Here is a 22,555-nt window from a genome sequence, read left to right as displayed (position 1 = left end):
TTTTGTTATTAGGCTATAGCATTTTGTTTGTCAATTGTAATTAAAGTATAGAATGTAAAATAACACCATGACACCCAGATACAGCAAAGTATAGGACACTCGTCTTTCTAGTACTGGTTTCTAATTTGGAATATTGAATTGGGTGCAATCGGGTCAGCATTTAAGTTATATTGGACATCACAACATACTGTTTGAAATGCACTCTTTGTGTCTGTTCAGGGGATACTTGTTGAGGACCTTTTGATTTGATCTGATTTTCTAATTAATGTTTAAACCTTTTTAATTACTAGTAACTACTGTATTTAATCAAAACAAGACCATTTGCAGAGCCGTAGGGACGGGTTCTGTGTTGTCGTGCATTGCTGTCAGTAATCACAATTGTAGATTTGTGTAGATTTATGGGCCATCTAGAAAAAAAGTTTTTGAACAAACACAGCAAACATGCAAACAGTGAGCTAAAAGCATGATGGTGGGGACTGCACCCATCGAGCATGACCTTCCTATTATCCTACAGAGCAATGATAGCGATCATAATGCTTTTTATGGTGTGACTTTATATCTCAGATTTAAAATGTGGGTGAACTGGAGGGAAAATCTTTTGCCAAGCTCACATTGATCACCTTCCTGATTGAGATCCTTTGTGCCAAACTTTGAGCTGATAGACTGAGAAAGACATGTTCTGTTGGACACCCTAAAGCTTCAAAGATTAGGTTAACTGGGATCGGGGCCATTAATCCAAAGTCTTTATTTTATTTTATTTGTGGAGAGGATCAGAGGCTATGAATTTATCTCATTCAGAATGCAAAAGTTCAATTTTCTGCCAATAGCACAGTGTTATAAAAAGGAATGTTATATTATTATTTTTTCATAGCAGATGTGAGTAATAAAGCTTTGTCACCTCTAAAAAAAATTGTTTTTTAAAATAGAAGGGAATGCAAGACGAGAGATTGTCCAGGTAGCTGTGACTCATCCCGAAGGCCACACTCAGTTGACAAAGAAGAAATGTCAGTTTGCTGATTGCCATCTCTCTGTGCAATGAAATATTCATACATTTGCTGTGCTCCCAGCAATCGCTATTGATGTCTTGTGTAAACTGTGCTATATTTAGTCTCGACAAATGGAATGCGGATTGCTGTTGAATAAATTGCATGAAAGGACCAGGCTCTTGCCTGCCATTTTCTTTGTAGCCTCACAGCTATTATTTATAATCAAGCGCAGTTTCTGAAATTTAAGGCTGATTTCTCGCAAGTTCATGGTTTCTCTTTAAATGAAAGCAAAAGAGCTATGATTCACTACAATGTATCTCTAACAACAAGTTGGTGAATAGCTGTTGAATGAAATATGATATCTGTAGGATGGCAGGTTAGTGTCCTAACTGATTTACATGGTCTATGTTACCTTATGTTATTTATGGGATATACTTGTGCATACTGTACGTCTTTTTTATTAAACTATTGCCAAGGTCCATTACCCCTTCCAAGTGTTTACCATGTGAAGATATGTTAGAACTGCATTTGCTTTCACAAATTCTGCCTGTTTCCTATTATCATCAGCATTTAAACATGTCTTTGCTTTTGCTCGTCTCTGTTGTTGTTTCACAGGTTGTGTTTCTCAAGCTGGCTGGCTGTTGCTTCACTGTTCCTTTCATTAAAAGCTGCATTTTGATCTCTCTTTTGGTTCTATTCTGTGATGCATTTCCTTTCTATTTACAGGGCCTACCAAGCATGACAAGTGCATGATTAACCTAACTGAATCCAAACATGTAAAAAATGTGCTGTATTCTTATGCAATAAGTTCAGCAAAGACTTTAGATAGGTGGGAAGATAATATAACAAAAGAAAGCATATTTTCTGTCTGAATTCCATTAACTAGGCTCCTGCAAAGGTTTTGTTAAGCCTTATTTATAGATTGGTTTATTTATGAGCACTAAAGTTCTCCACACACCAGACGCAATGCGATTTGTCCGGCAATAAAATTGTATTTTCGCTGCGACACTACCTTTCACATCACTGGCAATGTCATGGCAAATTTCGCCCACCCCCCTATAAAAATATATTAACAACCATTATTAACACGCGTCAAAACAACCAGCACTATTGGTGTGTCTGTATGAGACAAAATGTGTTAAAATGTATTCAAATTAGGTTTGGGTTTTTCAATATAATATTACAAATAATAACAGAGTTCTGCGTAAATACGTAAACATACACACATGCATATCTATGGTTTAATTATGATAATATATGTATGTAATAAGGCCTGACACGTCGAATATACGGACGCCTCTGGGCCTTATTGCATTTATAATCCCGATCAAACATTGGATTTGAAGAAAAAAAAACATAAATCATGTTTAGGGCAAAAAAGTATTAGTTATTTTTATTAAATATCCTTACACCAAAAGTAGTCCCATTTATAACTTTGAACTAAACACTAAGTTAAGCTGAGTAGATTCATTTTATTGGAACATGCATCTGTATTTATGATATTGTGGACATTGCCATTGAAGATACACTGTATTTTCCTGCTTTTTTTTTTTTTTAGTAGACTAGAAAGAATGAGGACAAAAAACTAAACTTGATGTTGTTTTGAATGGCATATGTGCTTGTTATGCTAGTTGGTCGCCATGTAAAGATTCATTATCTTGTGTACTTTTAATGGTGCTTCGTTTATATGTATAAAGTGCAGACAGTGCAGTTTGAACACAACAGACGGGAGAAATAAAAATAAATACGACGTGTCAGATTTCAGTAATTTTTCAAGGTATGTGTCTGAGAGGGGTGGATAATGTACAGGAGTGTCTTTTTGTATTTTTCTGTAGCGTTTACAAGCTGCTAAAAATACATTATTTTAAGTGCTAAAGTCGGGGTGACTGAGTATAAAGACAGCTAATCTTTCTTTCTTTTTTTTTTGCCCTCTTTCCAGTTCATTTAATTGTTCTTCATCCTAGCCAATCCGGAAGTAATTGAATCATCAGCTGCTCTGCGTGTATGCTGACTCACGACACCTCTAAAAGTATTAAGTACAGTGTCATGCTGAATTTTGCATTATTTTAAGATGTGTTTTGATGTTTTAAAAGTGCATCTCATTTATAATACCAAAAGTTCACATTTTAAAAATACATTAATAATAGCATAAGTAATGAACTGCTGAAGCATGCACACATCTCAAAATAATGCAGAACGGATGCCAATGGTGCTTATGCTGCATGCAAATAGTGTTTTGTACCTAAACGTCAATCAATGGAATAAAATAGATAAATAATACTTTTGTGTGGTGTTTGTCTACGAGACTGACAATGATTGTTATGTTAGGGTTTGTTGTATCATGTATGTTTGGGTGTGTTGTATAAAATAAACTTGATTATACTGCTTTGTATTTTTAGCAGTATTAGCAATACAAAAAAAGTATCTGCGAGCATACATTAATTTTGTTTTTTAATCCCACGATGTCGCATACTGGAAATTATTATCGATATCATATAAAAATATTGATATCGGTGCCCATCCCTAATATATATATATATATATATATATTGGACTCCCAGATGTTCTTCCTCATCGCGTGTTTTTATAATTTGTGTGTCCTTTATTGTACAGCATCGGGTATTTTGATACTGCAAGAATGATCTTTTCTTCCGCCATTGCTTACTGAAGGCACACAAGGGAACCTGTTCCTTATTGCTCAGTTTCCCAGCTGTCACGCGACATAATTGCAAAATTAGACACCAATCCTATTTTTTTTTTTTTTTATATAAATTTAGTTGTTGCCAATTATTTTTATTATTTTCTCCCAATTTGGAATCGCCAATTATTTTATTATGCTCAGCTCACTGCTACCACCCCTGCGCTGACTCAGGAGGGCGAAGACGAACACACGCTGTCCTCCGAAGCGTGTGCCGTCAGCCGACCGCTTTTTTTCACACTGCGGACTCACCATGCAGCCACCCAAGAGCTACAGCATCGGAGGACAACGCAGCTCTCGGCCAGCTTACAGGCAAGCCCGCAGGTGCCTGGCCAGACTACAGGGGTTGCTGGTGCGCGGTGAGCCGAGGACACCCTGGCCGACCTAGCCCTCCCTCCCCCCGGGCGGCGCTCGTCCAATTGAGCGCCGCCCCCTGGAAGCTCCCATCCTCGGTCGGCAAAGGAATAGCCTGGACTCGAACTTGCGACATCCAGACTATAGAGCGCATCCTGCACTCCACGTGGAGCGCCTTTACTGGATGCGCCACTCGGGAGCCCCACAATCCTATTTTTTTTGCGTTGTTTCTGTGTTACTTCTGTGTCGCTTCAGTGTGGCCTGTCGCATCACAGGCAGTGTGAATGTCTCATATAAAAAATACATGTTTTATTTATTTTTTGTCATGGTGCTGTATGTCGTACAACACATCCGCTTCTTGCATCGCATCCGGTGTGTGGAGACTTTTACAGTGAGATCTGGTCAACACAACAAGTGAATGATTTGATTGATTCAGTTGCTTCAAGAAAAACTAAACAAAGATAAATAATGGTTTCATTATTTGGCATTATTGTACTTTAGTCACACAAAGGCTATATGAAAATGGAAGTATTGTGCTGAAAACTGATTTTACAATTCAGAAAGCAGTTATGTGTCTTCACAGCTACAGACAATTTGAAAAAAAAAGTATATTAGAAATTGTACATGTGTTACTAATTGGCAGTACTTTTTTTAAAATCATACCTTTATTGTAATAACCTTTTTCTCTGAGATATGATATCTACTGTTGGATATTAATGCCTTTTAGGAGCTTGATATGTTCCCAATATATTATTTTATGTTACTGTAATCTGTAGGTAAAATGGTGGTGCATTAACCAAATGGTATTTCTGAACCTAAAATGAATTGTGTTGTCCTGTACCTCTCACACCCATGTCTTGGCTCTTGCGCAGTGGAAATAAAGCAGGAAATTCCTAGTGGCCTGGAGTCTGTCACACCACTGGACCTTCGCACAGACTTCAGGATGATGATGCCAGTGGTGGATACCACGCTGCAGGAGAAGCAGTTACAGCAAGAATTACTCCTGATCCAAAAACAACAACAGATTCAAAAACAGCTTCTGATCACCGAGTTCCAAAAACAGCATGAAAACCTGATGAGGCAGCACCAAGCCCAGCTTCAGGAGCACATCAAGGTGAGAGCTGTGTGCAGCAAAATCTGAAATCATATTAAACAAACAATGAAACACAAAAAAAACCTCCTTTAGTCAGGTATGTGTGCTCTGGCACTCATTTTTAACAATATCTGCTCTGCAATTTAAAGACAAGTGATTTACAATGCGGTTTTGCTATGTGACAGATTGAAACACCACAGGCAACTGTATTATATTTCCCCAAACTATGTTGAATCAGAGTATCTATTTAAAACATTTGTCCTGTACTGCTTTTGTTCTGGGTAGTGCCTGATTCTCTGATTCATTTCTGTATTTTCCAGTGATGGATGTGCCTGCAACTAAAGAGTACTAAAACTATAATCAGTTGTATGTATTCTAGGATCCCAGGTTGAAATGTGACCCTATAATGTTCAGGGTTTCATTACCAAATTCAGAATGCCGAAATCTGGCAGTGTTGGACTTGGAGTTGTCGTTCTGATTCCCCTGTCGCACTGCAAACATCTCTGCAACATGTAATCTGTTGCTTCTACGTGTTTAGAGAACTACATTTATTAATGGCTTAAAGCATCACGCTGCTGAATCAAGCACCTCTGGTCAAAAACTACAAATTCATAACAGAACCCAGATTCACAATAATGGAATATGTTGATTACAATCATAAGCACAGCACAATTTATAATAAGAACTTCAACAAGAAATGGACAGTTTTATGCTATGAATCTGGGTTCCAGTACATCTTCTGTCAAGTGTATAGCTTTGGAATTTCTGCATTGCGACAGGGACGTTAGGACGACAACCTCAAGTCGGACACAAACAGATTTTGACTTTCTGAGTTAATTTAAACTTTGGATTTGAACATAAAGTAATAATAATAATAATAATAATAATAATAATAATAATAATAATAATAAACATTTTAAAAACGGTATAATTACCCCAATTTAGCAATTGAGTGTATTCCATTTGTTGTGGAAAACCTGGGATTAAAATGCTTTCAGAAAGTTGCTCTACCTCTGAACCATAAAAGGTTTCTATTCAGTTTCTACTGGACATTGGTCCAGCCATAACCACCACAGATGGTACTAATGAAGTTAAAAATGTAAAGCTTATGCAGTTCAATGGAGCTTGCGGTTAAGGTTCTCTCTTGGGACAGTTATTTTTTATTGCACTCACTTGCACTGTATTTGATCCTTGAGAGACCTAACAGTGTGGTATAGCATCCTAAACTCAAAATACAAACCAAATGTACATAAAAGAAATAGTTACACACCAACACCAATTTATATATGTTGTTATTTTAAATGTGTGGTTTCTCTTTCAGTAGTTTGGTTTCATTGGAATGCTTTAAACCTTAAAAAAATAAAGAAGACAAATAAACAAGACATGGGTCTAAAGATAGGTCTAAGGTTAAATAAACACAGATGACAGCTTTTTGGTATACTGGGCACGGCCACCTTATTAGAAAGTACTGTATTTAGCAATAAAGTATGAGCACCATGAGGCAGTTGTGCTAAGGAGCTTTCTACATGATATGTCAAATAGTCAGCTCAGCAGAAAATGAGACCCAAGGTTGAAAAGGGCATCGTAATGGGTGTTCAAGCAAGACCACTGAAGTCAAATACCACTTTGTCACACAGCTTTAGGTATGGCAGAGTGTCCCTGAAGACAGAATGCAGTCAGACTGGTGACAAACAGTGGCATGTGACAACTGTATAAGAAATCTGAAATGCACTGATCAATGCACGCAATATCCCTAACAATGAATGCTGGTAGGCATGATGCTACATTGAACACTATGGTTCACTGGCTGCTGCTTCAGTTTGAATGCATCACACCTATTCCACTAACATGTCTGTTTTTATTCAATTCCTAAGTTACAACAGGAGCTGCTTGCCATGAAACAACAGCAAGAGCTTTTGGAGAAAGAACGCAAACTGGAGCAACAGAGACATGAACAGGAAATGGAACTGCAGCGCCGAGAGCAACAGTTCCTTACTCTCCAGGGCAGGGGCAGAGAAAGTAAGGATCAATATGTATTTGTTTAAGTCCTCATCAAATATTAAAATACCAAAAAGGCATAAACTTGAGTTATAATTTACATGTTTTTAGTATATAGTACAGCCTGTAATAAAGGCAACCTGATCAGCATCCAGTATATACTAAGACCCTTTTTAGATGGTCCTTTGAGCGATCATCATAAGGAGATTTGACAATTTACCAATCCAACTTAGCTAAACTCTGAGCATTTTAGTTGGTACGTAGACATGGACGTTTTACAGTATGGTATGGTATGATTATTTGCAGGATTCTGCACTAACACGTTTTGTGAGGATAAATAACCACAAATACATGATAAAGAACTAGCACCCGACAGAGGTGATTAATATGGAATTTGCTGTCTTCCTGAGTACAAGTCGCCACACTAGTCCTTGCTTCCACTTTTCCTTTTTCCAAGACTTTCCAGATGTCCACTAGGGGGAGACATGCACACATAAGTTATGTTCACTTTAGAACACTCAGGGGTAGATGTACTAGAATGGGCCAGTTGCAGCGCAAATATACCACAATTTGCAAAGTATACATTTTGTTGTATGTATTAAGAGAAAATATGTTAATAAAGAGAGTCGTACTTAGGCAATGTACTAATTTAAATATTTGTTGCATCATCTTAGCGAGATCTCTAGCATTGCGAGAGTCGTGTAACATTTTTTTGAATAAATAATGAAAGGCAGTTTAATCCCATCAGATTCTGTAGTGGGGCCCCACCTTCACCCCCAAATAAAAAATGTGTTTCTATCAAAAAGCTTTTCAGAATTAACAATAGCCCCTCATTAAACCGGATATGTTTGTCTGACATAAGGAGGTGTCGGGTTTAAAAAATACAATATAGTTCTCAATGTATTTTAAATGTATAAATCATTGTGCTGAAATAACACTAATGTGTTTGGGTAGGCTACACATAACATTATGAAAATATATCAATCTGTACAGTATGTCTATACAGTATACAGTACAGTAGTAAAATCAAATGAATACCTAGCACACTTTATTTTTACTTTAGCATGTAGGCTACCATGCTGCTGCATAAAAGCTTAATTGAAACTAAATGATTTTTGCTTTTTTTTTAAACTATTATTATTATTATTATTATTATTATTATTATTATTATTATTATTATTATTAACTTGGCCTACTTAGTATCCTAGACAATTAACACAAAATAGATCATGATGCCGCATTGACAAGTTATGATACTTACAGGAGGACAGTCAATTCTCGTCAATATGAATTTCAAGGGACCAATATTATCACGAGTAGCCAATAAGCCAAATATATACTATCAATTTGTATTTAAGTTAACCAGTGATGCTGTGCTAAATTGTGCACAATTACAAACCACCTGCACATTAATAGAATAGGTGTTACACAGATGTTCAGAATGAGCTGGAGGGGTTAGCGGCACATGTGTGCAGTCTATTGCTCCCAACACGTTGAGGAAATCCAGAAATGTCATAGAAATGTGTTTTCAAGGCTTGTAAGTACACCCTGCTTTTAGGAAAAAATAGGTATTTGGGTGTTCACCTCAAAAATGCATTGAGCACAACTGACAATGCACAAGAAAAAGCAGACTGGGAAATGCCAGCAACAATTCCCTAAAAAGTCACTAACAGCATTGCATTTGTTTAGTACATTTCACCCTAGACTTCTGACTCGTTTGCAACTGGTTTGCGATTATTGCGACACCCGCAACACTTTAGTACATCTACCCCTCAGGGGTTAAACTATTGCAGACAGTCATGACGGTACCAGTGTATCTGCAAGTTATATGGTCAGTTCCCTGGTTCTATGTGCAATCAACATAATACATGTTGTCTTCATTATTGCTACGTGCAGATGTGTAAACAAATAAAAGAGAAGAGTGGTTTTACCTTTAAATAACCAGTATTAATATTATCCTTTTAACTTGAAGGTGCAGTGGCCAGCACAGAAGTTAAGCAGAAACTGCAGGAATTCTTGTTAAGTAAATCTAAAGATCCTGCAGCAAATGGAAATAATCAGTCCCTGGGCCGCCACCCGAAGCTGTGGTACATGTGAGTACAGTTTGACATGGGGTCTTTTATAGATATTGGGTGGTTGGTGGGAGATTCTAGCGTGCATACGGATAGGCTAATATTTTTAAAAAAGCCTTGTTTATACACTATCCCAATCAAAAAGCTCACCAAATTTAGTACCAATGACCTTAAACCAAAGTACATGCCACACACTGTTCCCAAAACAAAGTTAAAATTCTAAATGAGCTAAATGCAATATGCATGTGAAGCTGTAAATTAGCCTGGTGGCTAAACTGGGAACCCCAGGGTTTTAATGTATGCCAAGATTGTCATGCTTCCCTATAATAATAATAATAATAATAATAATAATAATATTAATAATAATAATAATAATAATGCAAGTGAGATGCTTGCAACTTTACCGGTGACATGTTCAAGCTGTTTTCAAAAGTTCAACTAACATTCTTGGTTTGAGCCTCAATTGAAAAGGTTGCCTATTAGTTGTCTTGTGTTTTAAGACTTTTCCAAGCATCAATAACTGTTAATGAGTAAAGTAATGGTGACAGTTGCTCAATCATTACTTTAAGCACTCAGAGGTCAAATTGTTTTTCTATGTTCATACAGTTCATTTGTGTTTACCAGGGCTGCCCATCATACTTCATTAGATCAGAGCTCCCCTCCTCTAGGTGTGACATCACCGTCATACAAGTACACACTGCCGGGAACACATGCTTCAAAAGATGATTTTCCATTAAGAAAAACAGGTGAGTCAATATTGTTTAGTTGACATTTCAGCAATTTTCAATCCCACTTCAAGACTGTATCTTACTGCTATTTGAATAGTTATAAATATCTGAATAGTATAATGTCCTATATCTCTCACTATATGAACAGTATCCCATGCTACTTATATATACACATTCGCTGGGTGTGGTGAACGTGCGCACATAAAACTCTAGCGGTACTGATAACAAAGAGTCTCTGATACAACAATTGTCCTTTTTAATCAGGATGGTACCTGATACAAGTTTATTTATAAAACGTTATTCAAAGACAGGCCGGTAAATCGGACAAATGTCGGTACATGTAAACAGGTTCTCAGCACAATTCCAGGGTCAGGCAAAAATACAGGCAGTTGGGCTCCCGAGTAGCGCATCCAGTAAAGACGCCTGCATAGAGTGCATATGTGCCCTATAGTCTGGACGCCGCCGGTTCGAGTCCTGGCTATTCCTTTGCCGACCGAGGATGGGAGCTCCCAGGGGGTGGCGCACAATTGGCCGAGTGCCGCCCGGGTGGAGGGAGGGTTGGCCAGGGTGTCCTCGGCTCACCGTGCACCAGCGACCCCTGTGGTCTGGCCGGGCACCTGCGGGCTTGCCTGTAAGCTGCCCAGAACTGCGTTGTCCTCTGACGCTGTAGCTCTGGGTGGCTGCATGGTGAGTCTGCAGTGTGTAAAAAAGCGAGCGGCTAACAGCACACGCTTCGGAGGACAGCGTGTGTTCGTCTTTACCGCTCCCGAGTCATTTGACGGGTGGTAGCGGTGAGCTGAGCTAAACAAAATAATTGGACACTACTAAATTGGGGAGAAAATAACAAAAAACTAATTGGCGACTACTAAATTAAAAAAAAAAATCTCTCTCTCCCAGCACAAAGCTCTCTCCTACTCCTTCACTTAGTGCGTGAGCCAGCCCCTTTTGATACTACCCCTCCCCTGGGTGACGTCAATTCCCATTGGATAGCTGTCTGGGCTGTAGTTTCCGTCGGGTCAGCCATCTTGTTTCCAGTATTGTGAGGGCATAATTTGTCAGTAAATTTGCCCTAATGTACCTCCCATTCACGACCCTGCCCCTTGCCCTATCACAATATATATATATATATATATATATATATATATATATATATATATATATATATATATATATATATATAATTTTACTTTTTTTAGTGTGTACCTATACAGTAAATGTAAAGCTGTTAATAACTGGAAAATATATACGCTTATGATGTACATATATTTTTTAACTTATTCATCTGTGTTATTCAACTGTATAGAAAAAGAAAAAGAAAAAAGGGCTGAGGATGCCTAAATGTTTGCAGATGAGCCTAAAGACATTAATTACAGCAGTTTGGTGTCAATGGAGACACACAACTGACATCTCAGAACATCAACTCATTGTTCCAGCAAATGCTCTTGTTTACATTTTAGGTCAACGTAATGAAAAGAGGTTACTTTCCTATAGTGGATAATCTGTAAATTCACACCGGGGTTTAGAAAATGATTTTGGAGAAGGTCATAATGAATGGACTCTAGTGTAGAAAGCTAGCCCTCTCCCACCCCCAGCCCCCAACCAACCAGGATGTGACCACACTGCCTTACCCCAGGCACTAGGGTCACAGTGGAGCCTTTGGGGACTCCGGTAGACAAAGGTGACACAGGGACAGCAACAGCCAAAAACAGCCTTATTATTAATGAGCAAATCTGTGACTGTTGCCACAAGGCTGAACTCTCTTCCTCACCCTTAGGGAGACAGATAGTTTGCAGAGGTGCCAACTGTCCCTTAAAAAGAGGGACTGTCCCTATTCGTGACCTCATCAGCTACAGCGATGGAAAGGAATAGAAATTGTTGTTTAACATTATAATAGTGATCCCTTTTTTATAAAATATATTAATCCTGGAAGGTTCTCCTAAGTGTGCATACATGATATATGGTTGATGCAAAGTAAATAAAATACAGCAGGGCACCACTAACATCATGCCGCTGGTAAATCATTAAAACCAACATCGCTAAGAGTGTATTTTTGACTTTAAAAGAAGGTGTAATGGCAGGTTTATCGGGTTATTAAGTAATAAAAAATACAGCACCTGTGTAATATACCGTTGAACAACAACATATAATCAGGCTTTCTAGATGTGTAGTATTCTGTATGTGTTTAAAAGTAGGGCTTACAAAATGATAACATATTTTTTTTACACTTTTATTTTAGTTCAGTAGCTCATTCAGGCAGTTAGTTTGCTTGTTTCTATATGCAACAAATTACCGAATTGAAAATAAATATGTATGCCTGTATAAAATGTAGAACTGAATTTATAGACATTAGCTTTGTCGATTACCACAGAAAACAATACTGTAGTAACATATAAATAGCTTCTCGTCATAGTTGATAGCTACATAATGTAGCGTGTCTAAAATTAGGCAGCTGTTTTGAGAAGGGGTATATATATATACCTGCAACATGGTGATGACATTATTAATACAACGTTTTCTGAAACCAGAAAAGTGTCTTCTATTTATATCTCATTGGTGTGAGAAGTAAGTTAACATTTACTTTAAGTTTAGCTTTGGGATATGTTTATTTAATTAAATGTATCTGCATTTATGTAATAAAACAGATCTCAATAAACATTTAATTAAAGTTGACAGGGAGATTTCCCACAAAGACATTCTGTTATTTATTTATAACTAGCACCATGGAAACTGACATCACACTCATTTTGACAATCTTGTCCATGCTTCTTCCTAAACCTGGATCCTTCACCTGAACCGCCAGGACCCATAGCTGTAGTCGAATTCTGAAGCTTTTATATTTTTACAGAACTGCATCACTAGTCATAGCTGCGACCCCCCTTGCTGACTCTCCGTGCCCCACACTTTGCACACCATTGAATTACTGTGGTTCACACTTTTACCTGCTAAATTACTTTACCATATGGAGTGTCACATTCTGTATGTAGGTTATTAAGCTGTAGGCAGTGATAATTATATCCCAGGACATATAGGCTATGTATCCAGAAAGTAAAGTCATTTTTGTCAATTATAAAGTCTGCTCAATTTACTTCTATAGAACATAAAAGCGTTTGTCTTTGTACTCATTTGAACAATTATTTTGCAGAGTACAAAGCCAGCCATCATTTACTTTAACAAGGCTGCTTTAAATTAGATGGGTAGTGTTCATTTTCAGATTCTTCATAATAAAAGCATGAAATAATAACTCTGAAGGCACTTTGTGAAGAGAGTGCATGCGTTCCCAGGTTTTAAGTCACTTTCTCAGACACTAGCATGTATGTGGAAAAAGTCCAAAACAGTCTTATTCATTTCCACTTTGTCTACTTTTCAATGAATGATATTGTTGTACGGTAGCTGTTAAATGAGCAGCTGTTACTTTATTTGCATTTATTTATTTTTTGTGCAGTTGGAAATATCAGTGAAAGAATGATGGGTGCACCACTAATACTTTCCAATATACTGTACATAGTTTATATGACTAATGAAAGTGTGATATCCTTCAAGCTATAAAGTTAATTGAAATGGTCTCTTTGTGCTATTAATACATTTTTGACATGCCAGGAAACAGAGGGGACGTTTTGAAACCTAGCAGAAAGTATTTCTTAAAAAGATTTAACAGCAGATAGCCTTATTAAGAAAGCACAACACTTTTATATGGGTTAAGCTTCAAAGCTTTTCCACCTTTTTTGTACCCTTTCTGTTCCAGTCAAGCAATAACCCTTGAAAGCCAATGTGACTGCACAATGTAAAAATGGACCATCTCTTACTTTAATAACAATCCTCCTACACGGACAAGGACACCCAAGGGCTTACTTCCTATTCCTCAGGTTTCAGACTCTAGATGTGGTCTTTCCCCTACCCCAACTTCCTGTCTTTCCTCATCAAAGCCTGGTTTGTAGTTGGCACGCATATGGTAGATACAAAGGTACTGCTTGTTCTTCAAATGACTTTACTTACCGTCTGCTAAGAAATAAATTTGAACAACTATCACAAACAAGGGATTGGCAGCTGTCAGGAAGCAGAAGGACAGAAACAGTGCAGAATTGAATATGACAGGGATCTTTATTTTTTCAGTCTCCTCTAACAAGCTGAGAAGCCTGTAACACTGTACCTCGCCAGCTCATGACTTAGATTTCAAAATGTTTGTAGTTGGTGCAGGTTCAGGTCAAATAAAGGGACTTATTGTTTTACATGTTGAAGGTGAATCATATGACTCCTGTTAAGAAATACCCAGGTTGAGCTGCTGAACCCATGAGCACTTCTGTTCAAGTTATAATTGCAATGTTAACTGCTGATTGGAAAAGCAATGGTCATTATAGTATTTAATTTCCAGCTGTTAATTCTTGACCTGCCAACATACAAATAGTCTCTGATTGATCTTTTTTTATAATGTCAGTGAGCTTTTCAGATTTAAAGAGCCTTAGCCTACAGTATGTTGCCCCCTCTATAGTAAATGTATTACGTGGGCAATTTGCCCACATCGGGTAGTGTAACAAACTGTAATGTACTTAGGCTAATACAAATTAACACATTTGTATCTATTATTTCATTATTTATTTATTTTGCTAAACTGGTATAGTGGTTTTGCAGTAACACAACTAAATTATATTAATATTTGGTACAATTAAGGAATATGGTTTGTTTTAAGGTTTACAGTTATATTTGTTATAAGAAATTTGATTGGAGTTGTCCTTTTAATACAACTTTAAATATTTGGTGTAGGAAAGAAAAAATAAAAAAATAAATACAAATAAAAAGTCGTAGTATGTGTGGTGAAACTAGTCGAAAAATAACTTGGACCTGGAGCATACACCACAGTAGAGCCCCATTGCATGACACCCCTGAATTTACTGTGCTCTTTATTTAAATGGGTCAGTGCATTAGCACAATGAACCACAAGGACTGGGGTTTGTCAGTTAAAACAATATATATAATAGTAGCCCTTTACATAAACATACAAAGCAGTTCATATATTTTCATTTAGCATTAACTACATGTAAACCTCCTCTCTAATTGTTGTGCAAATATTGTTGTGGTATTTTTCTAATAGCCGATATTCATCAAGTGTCAGGTAGCCCAAACAACACTATTTTTACAAGGGATACAATTAGTATTACCACTTCACAGGACTCCCTTTAAAGACATATTTTTTGTATTGAAATATCCAGTCTGTGTGTGCTATATTGTCTAATTGGAAAGTTATTTTGAAAGAAAAAACACTACTAAGCATTTTAATGATTTTGTGTATTTTTTAAGAAATATCCTTCTGATTCTGTCTGAATTTTCCTAGGTGGTTCAGATAAAGCAGTACATCAACTACAAAGTGAAAGAGGAAAGAGTTGAACCTTCTTGAGTACTGTAAACAGATACTGCAGCAGGTCCTAATTAAAAGCATATGGCAGTAGCGTCTGGTAAAAAGTCGGTGTCACTCCTCCTGATCGTTTGCTTCTTTGTTTATGACTGTGTGCTTTACTGATTGTTGTGTAAGTTAACTCATTGTTAGTACAAAAAAAAAAAAACCTACAAGTTAGTGCGAGAACTAGATTTTACAACAAGCAGTGCTGAAAGATCTTGTGATTAATTTTTTTGCCTCATTTTTGAATTTTTCTTCCATTCATTCCAATGACAGCATGACTGACTCACACTGTGCTACAGTACAAACAGAATGCCACATGCAGGTGCATGAAGTACTGTCACCAGAGTAATCCACCCACTCCCATCGGTGACTTATCGGTTCTTTCACCATCTTCCTCTGTTGAATAATCATAGTACTCTATTAATGCCAATTATTGTAATATCCTCTGTTTACCAGGTTGATTAGTGAATATGACATTGTTTTATGTATGTGTGTGTATATATATATATATATATATATATATATATATATATATATATATATATATATATATATATATATATATATATTTTCTTTTGTGACACCTCGTTATAACATATACTTGAAACTAACTAGTCTCTAAGTTACAATGCTAAAATTGTGACCCAGTGCTATTCCTGTCAAAAAGTCAGTGTCTCAGTCATTGCATTGCCTAGCTGGTTCTAGCAATTGACACTGGGTTCTATGTTTTTTTTTGTTTTGTTTTTTTAAGAACCGGATATTAGATTCATACTTGTCAACATTATTCAATTTAAAGTACAATTTTATTTTAAATGTTATGATTGTGTGATCGATCTGTTAGTATTCTTGGAAAGAATGCCACTTATTTATAATGTATTTCTGTCTAAGAGAACTCTAGTGAGCTGTCTTCAGAATACTAATTATTGTAGATTCAATCTGAACATAAGATTGTAACCGCGGTAGATATACACTGCTGAGCAAAAGTCTTAGACATGTTGCATTTTTCTACTGTGATCCATTATGAGCATCACCAATTTACTCAAAGCCTCCACTAGTGTTTTCTACTATTATAACAACCTTGCCTTGCATAAAGAAGGAAAAACATTGCGTGAAGTAGCTTGCATCACTCGATTTTCAAGGTGTGGTATCCGAAGCATAATCAACAAGTACAGAGAAACATAATCTGTAATTGACAAACCCCGGACTGGAAGACCCAAAAAGCTGTCTAACAAGGATGAGCAATACTTGAAGATAATATCCTTAAGGAATAGAAAGAAGACAAGTGTCGAATTGACAATATATATATACACACACACACAGTATGTATATATATATATACAGTGCCTTGCGAAAGTATTCGGCCCCCTTGAACTTTGCGACCTTTTGCCACATTTCAGGCTTCAAACATAAAGATATGAAACTGTAATTTTTTGTGAAGAATCAACAACAAGTGGGACACAATCATGAAGTGGAACGAAATTTATTGGATATTTCAAACTTTTTTAACAAATAAAAAACTGAAAAATTGGGCATGCAAAATTATTCAGCCCCCTTAAGTTAATACTTTGTAGCGCCACCTTTTGCTGCGATTACAGCTGCAAGTCGCTTGGGGTATGTCTCCATCAGTTTTGCACATCGAGAGACTGAAATTTTTGCCCATTCCTCCTTGCAAAACAGCTCGAGCTCAGTGAGGTTGGATGGAGAGCATTTGTGAACAGCAGTTTTCAGTTCTTTCCACAGATTCTCGATTGGATTCAGGTCTGGACTTTGACTTGGCCATTCTAACACCTGGATATGTTTATTTGTGAACCATTCCATTGTAGATTTTGCTTTATGTTTTGGATCATTGTCTTGTTGGAAGACAAATCTCCGTCCCAGTCTCAGGTCTTTTGCAGACTCCATCAGGTTTTCTTCCAGAATGGTCCTGTATTTGGCTCCATCCATCTTCCCATCAATTTTAACCATCTTCCCTGTCCCTGCTGAAGAAAAGCAGGCCCAAACCATGATGCTGCCACCACCATGTATGACAGTGGGGATGGTGTGTTCAGGGTGATGAGCTGTGTTGCTTTTATGCAAAACATAATGTTTTGCATTGTTGCCAAAAAGTTCGATTTTGGTTTCATCTGACCAGAGCACCTTCTTCCACATGTTTGGTGTGTCTCCCAGGTGGCTTGTGGCAAACTGTAAACGACACTTTTTATGGATATCTTTAAGAAATGGCTTTCTTCTTACCACTCTTCCATAAAGGCTTTCGCAAGGCACTGTGTATATATATATATATATATATATATATATATATATATATATATATATAGTATGGGTGTATATAAATCTACATCTATATGAAAGAGAAAGAAAATATATGTTCATTACACTCATTAATATATCATATCAAAAATACACATATAACCTAAACACACAGATTTAATTATCACATAAAAGGAGAATTGTGACAGCATGTTTTAAGACAGAAAGAGGACTAGTCCCTTAACCCACAATTTGTTTGGAAAGTAGATTATAACCCGTAATCTACCTCTATCTTGTCATCTATTTAGAATATGTATTTATTTTATTTTATTTTATTTATGTATTTATTTGACAATCTTTAACATTTATAACATGTCATAAGATGTATTGCCCCAGATTTAGCTATGAGCTCATTTTCATTGGCAGTCCCTAGACAAATACAAAAACGGAAAAAGAAAATAATACAAATAAAGTAACATTTACAGAAGGGAATATGATCGAGTATCAGACAAATAACCTCAGACAGCAGCAACCTCACATCCCCAAAAACAAAATCACTCCAAAAGACAATCTCATGACACACCCAATCTGTATTGATCTAACCATCACTACAGTAGGTGTCACAATATGGCAGTGCTTCACTGCATAATAAAACACTGAAAGTCTGTAAAAGTGCAGTTCAGTTTAAATACCAAACCAAAATCTCCCATTATATTGCCTTTGAGGATAAGCACTTGAAGGGACTCTTGTTATTATTATTATTTATTTCTTAGCAGACGCCCTTATCCAGGGCGACTTACAATCGTAAGCAAAAACATTTCAAGCGTTACAATACAAGTAATACAAGTAATACAATAAGAGCAAGTTGCTGTGTTTTTTTCTGTGATTGATTTGGCTTGTGGACATGAAGGCTGTGTAGTAATAATAGAAAGCTATCGGAGCAGCCGTGTACGAAGCAGATCCCTGCAGCACTCTCTCCAGTCAGCTTTGAAGAGTTCTCCTCCAGCACCCAGGCGATTTGCATCACATTAGACAACCGCCAGGTGGGAAAGTGTCTGGCGTTCAGCAGCTGAGAGACGTTATAAATAACATGCGCTCTCACAATGATAATCAAGCGAGCAGCAGAGATTCAATAAACAACCTCGGGGCAAGCAGCCTTTAACGTCATCCTATCATAGGAGCCAAGCCTTAAGTAGACCCAGTTCACACTACTGGGCTGGCCCAGGGCCACCGCATATTTAGGTCTGCAACCCCGTTCACATTTGTGGTTTAAGGCACCTTTGCATGTTCACATGTGTGACTGAAAAGCAGATTAAAATGTGGCGAATTGCTTTTTTTAATTTTTTTAATGGAACGATAGCCTGCGGTCAGAATGGAAGGATATACAGTAATCCTGGATTTGTAGCAAATGTTTCTTTTTATATATATATATATATATATATATATATATATATATATATATATATATATATATATATAATTATTGACTATTTTGACTTAATGTTATGGTGTGTGACAGGGTGACGGTCTGACCTTACCTTCACCCGCAATCACATTATTTTCTCTAGAACACTGAGGTATTTAGAACACAGGAAACAGCAACTTGATACTGTTCACAGGTATAAATATTTATTTTCGTAATGGATACTTCACTCAGATTGCAAATGACTAACAGGCTGTATATACAATGACTGACATTCGCAAGACAAGCTCACGACTGACCACCTAATATGACTGCTCCCTCCTAGGGAAAGACATGGCTTTTAATAATAATAATAATTAATTAATTAATTATTCAATAACCAGTTACACTTGGAATCATTTTATACAAAATAAACTGTATTAACATTTATTCCATTTACAGTTTACATTCATATATTGTACATTACACATGTTTCTTTTCAATTCTACATATTTGTTTAACCTGCATGAATACCGTTTTTGTTTACAAACATGATCGTTAAACTATTCTATTATTATCATTGTCATTATTATTCTCTAGTCCCTAACCATTACCAGTAAGGATTGAACATTAGCATTACCCCTTCTCTTGGAAGATTATAGAACATATGGCTATAACAAAACCCTCATTATAACAATACCTTAATTGAGAAGCACTGTAATCTAAATACAGCAATACACCATCACATATCAAATACACTTTGCTGAACAACATGCACAATACATAATAAACCACTGTTCTATCGCCAGTAGAATAACATTAATAATAATAATCACAATAACAGGCATTGAAATATTACAGTGAAAATACAAATTGTTACACTTTCAAATTCTAAGCAAGTTACAAGCATACCAGTGCCATTCAATCAATAAAACAAACAAATGTATGTTTTTACTTCAAATGTTACAAATAGTTTCCAGATTGTTGTGAGACGCTGGCGTTGAGTACAGAAAAGAATCCCAAGTTTACCGTTCTTTACGTTTCCTTTCGCTCAGTTCATGTTTAGCGCTTCCCATGTGTTCTACAATGGTGTGCCTACGAGTGTAATCAACAGCCTTGATGCATGTACAAAACAGCACATTACCATCAACGTGAAATTCATCCTTGCCAAACTCGTTGATCCGATCTTTAGGAGTGATTGTTATTGCTTTCGGCATCCTTGAACAGCTCTGGATACTGACTGCAGTAAACTGAAGCCTCAGTTTTATTAGACAGGTATGTTTACGTAAATTTAAAGCAAAGTTCTGCTTTGCATTCATATATATTTAAAGGCCAGCCCTCTGATTGCAGGCCCTGGGTCACATCGAAACGGTGGCCTAAATCCCAGGTCTGCCTTTTCTTTTTTGGAGCGTTTACATACGAGAAAAGGCGGCCCAGGCCACCTTAAATTGCAAGTGTGAATGGGGTTTTAATCATCTGGCATAATTCTCCAAATGGCCATTTTATCCTTTCTTGGTTTAAATTAGTGCATTCTTAAAAATTGTTATTTTTTTTGGTTGAATTTTTTTTTTTATTATTTTTATTTTTTAAATCCCATTACACATTACAATTTAAATAGGCTCCCTCAATAATTTCCAGCTCTTTAAATTAGCAAACTACATACTTGCCAACACTTGGATACTGTTTACCCGAGGGGGAGGGGCGGAGGGACATACGCATCACACACATGGGAGGGGTCATATGCAAAAAACACTCATTATCGTATAATAGACGTATCCCCCCCAACTCAACACCACACGACCATCATGACAGGAAAAATTGACATAATGAAGCGTTCTTACCTTTGTATAATTTAGTGATCAGCAGATGTGTCAGCCGCACGAAGAGCAGGATGTGTGGTTTTCACTAACTCTACTGTGCACAATAAATTATTATTTTTCTATGGGTAAATAATGGGACTTTCTTCCTATGCATGTATGAAACTAGAACCACCACTGTCCACTGCCTTCACTTTATACTGCAAATGCATCAGAATGTGACACATATTAATTTACTGTACCACATGTCTCCATTTTAAATATGAATTGAGACCTGGCAAAACCAAAAGGTCATAAGCCCCACTTCTCGTGCCTGTACTACATACAGTAAATGCCTGACATTTTTAAAGATCTGTCCCCCTCTAAAAGACACAGCCTTGGCACGGTAATGGTCTTCGGTTAATTTTATTTATTGCATTATTGCATTTATATAGTAGTTTTTATACAAAAGTATCGCAAAGCACTGTACAAAAAAAACAACAAACCATATTTGTATAGCATGTCACACATACAACTGTCACAATCAGACCATTTAAATAATATTTTAAATAACAGTATACACATAATGCAAAAGTAGCAATTTTAAAGTTACATTAAAAACCACTAAGATAAGAAAGCCATTTTATAAAAGTGCGTTTTTAGTTTTGACTTGAAAACTATAACGGTCCCAGCTTCCCTGACAAATGAAGGCAGAGCATTCCATAATTTAGGAGCTCTACAAGAAAAAGCCCTACCTCCCGTGTTGCTTTTCTTGACCCTAGGAATAACCAGCAGCTCCGCATCCTGTGACCTCAGAGGTTTGGAGGATACAGGGTCAGTAACGCCTGCAAACAACTAGGTGCTAATCCATTCAGGGCCTTGTAAGTTTAGTTACTGCTGCTTCTACCATAGATGAGCTGTAATAATACAACTCTTCCAGTGTTTTTGTATTATTTTAAGTGCTGCTACTGATTCAGTGCTTGTGGTCACTGCAGGTTCCAGGTAGCTAGCTTTTCCACTTGCTACTGAGAATAATGTATTCCAGATGACTCAGTACAAGTCTCAGATCCCTCTAAATGTATTTTGCTTTGGCCAAAAATGATGTCTACAGTATCTGAAAATGTGTATATAATTCAATCATCTCACAATCATGCAGGTCAACTCTTCTATATGGCGTTAGCGTTACGATGTGTCTAATTTAACTTCTTGTGTTTGTTTTACAAGCTTCTGAACCCAACCTGAAAGTGCGTTCACGATTAAAACAGAAAGTGGCAGAGAGAAGGAGCAGTCCATTGCTAAGGAGGAAAGATGGAAATGTGATAAACCCATACAGAAAGAGAACATACGATGTGACAGGTAACTCAGGAACAAGACCCAACAGTTCTGTTTTATGATGGCCAGATAATATTACCTTTTAAATGGGTATGTAAAAAATAAACCAGCAGTCCTGAACACTTGGTATTAGGATAGGTGATTGCTTCATCAATGTAGCTCTCTCTTTCACCTATATTAAAAGGAAAGCTGGGGTGTTAGGCTGATGAGAGTATGGGACTGCGTATGTTCCCTGTAAATACATTTACTTGTTTTAAAAGTATCAGTATGTTTTTTTCCTCTTCAGCTTCTCAAACAATCAATTATTGTAGTTCACAATTTCACTCAAAACGCTAAGTAATTGAAAATATAGAAGTAATTTGTGCTACCAACTCAACAATTTGTGCTATTCAGCTCCAAAGTTATTGTAACTGCTGCCCTTGAAATGCTTGAATGGCATTGACCTTTGAGGTCCCGT

At 36.8% G+C, this 22,555-nt stretch overlaps 1 protein-coding gene across 5 annotated transcripts in view; it reads left to right on the top strand.

Annotated features, from left to right (window-relative positions):
* The window catches only part of LOC117394690 (histone deacetylase 9-like), a 213,959-nt gene that overhangs the window by 103,963 nt on the left and 87,441 nt on the right, over positions 1–22,555 (top strand). For all 5 annotated transcript variants that reach the window (XM_059011775.1, XM_059011754.1, XM_033993142.3 and 2 more), the window contains 5 exons: positions 4,911–5,152; positions 7,006–7,150; positions 9,102–9,222; positions 9,826–9,947; positions 21,991–22,122. In XM_059011775.1, the coding sequence (XP_058867758.1) occupies positions 4,911–5,152; positions 7,006–7,150; positions 9,102–9,222; positions 9,826–9,947; positions 21,991–22,122 (762 nt within the window). The remainder of the gene's footprint in view (positions 1–4,910; positions 5,153–7,005; positions 7,151–9,101; positions 9,223–9,825; positions 9,948–21,990; positions 22,123–22,555) is intronic.

The sequence above is a fragment of the Acipenser ruthenus genome, chromosome 3 (genome assembly GCF_902713425.1).
Source record: "Acipenser ruthenus chromosome 3, fAciRut3.2 maternal haplotype, whole genome shotgun sequence".
NCBI lineage: Eukaryota > Metazoa > Chordata > Actinopteri > Acipenseriformes > Acipenseridae > Acipenser > Acipenser ruthenus.
The sequence above is the reverse complement of the archived record's forward strand: the minus strand, read 5'-3'. Positions and strand labels throughout refer to the sequence as shown.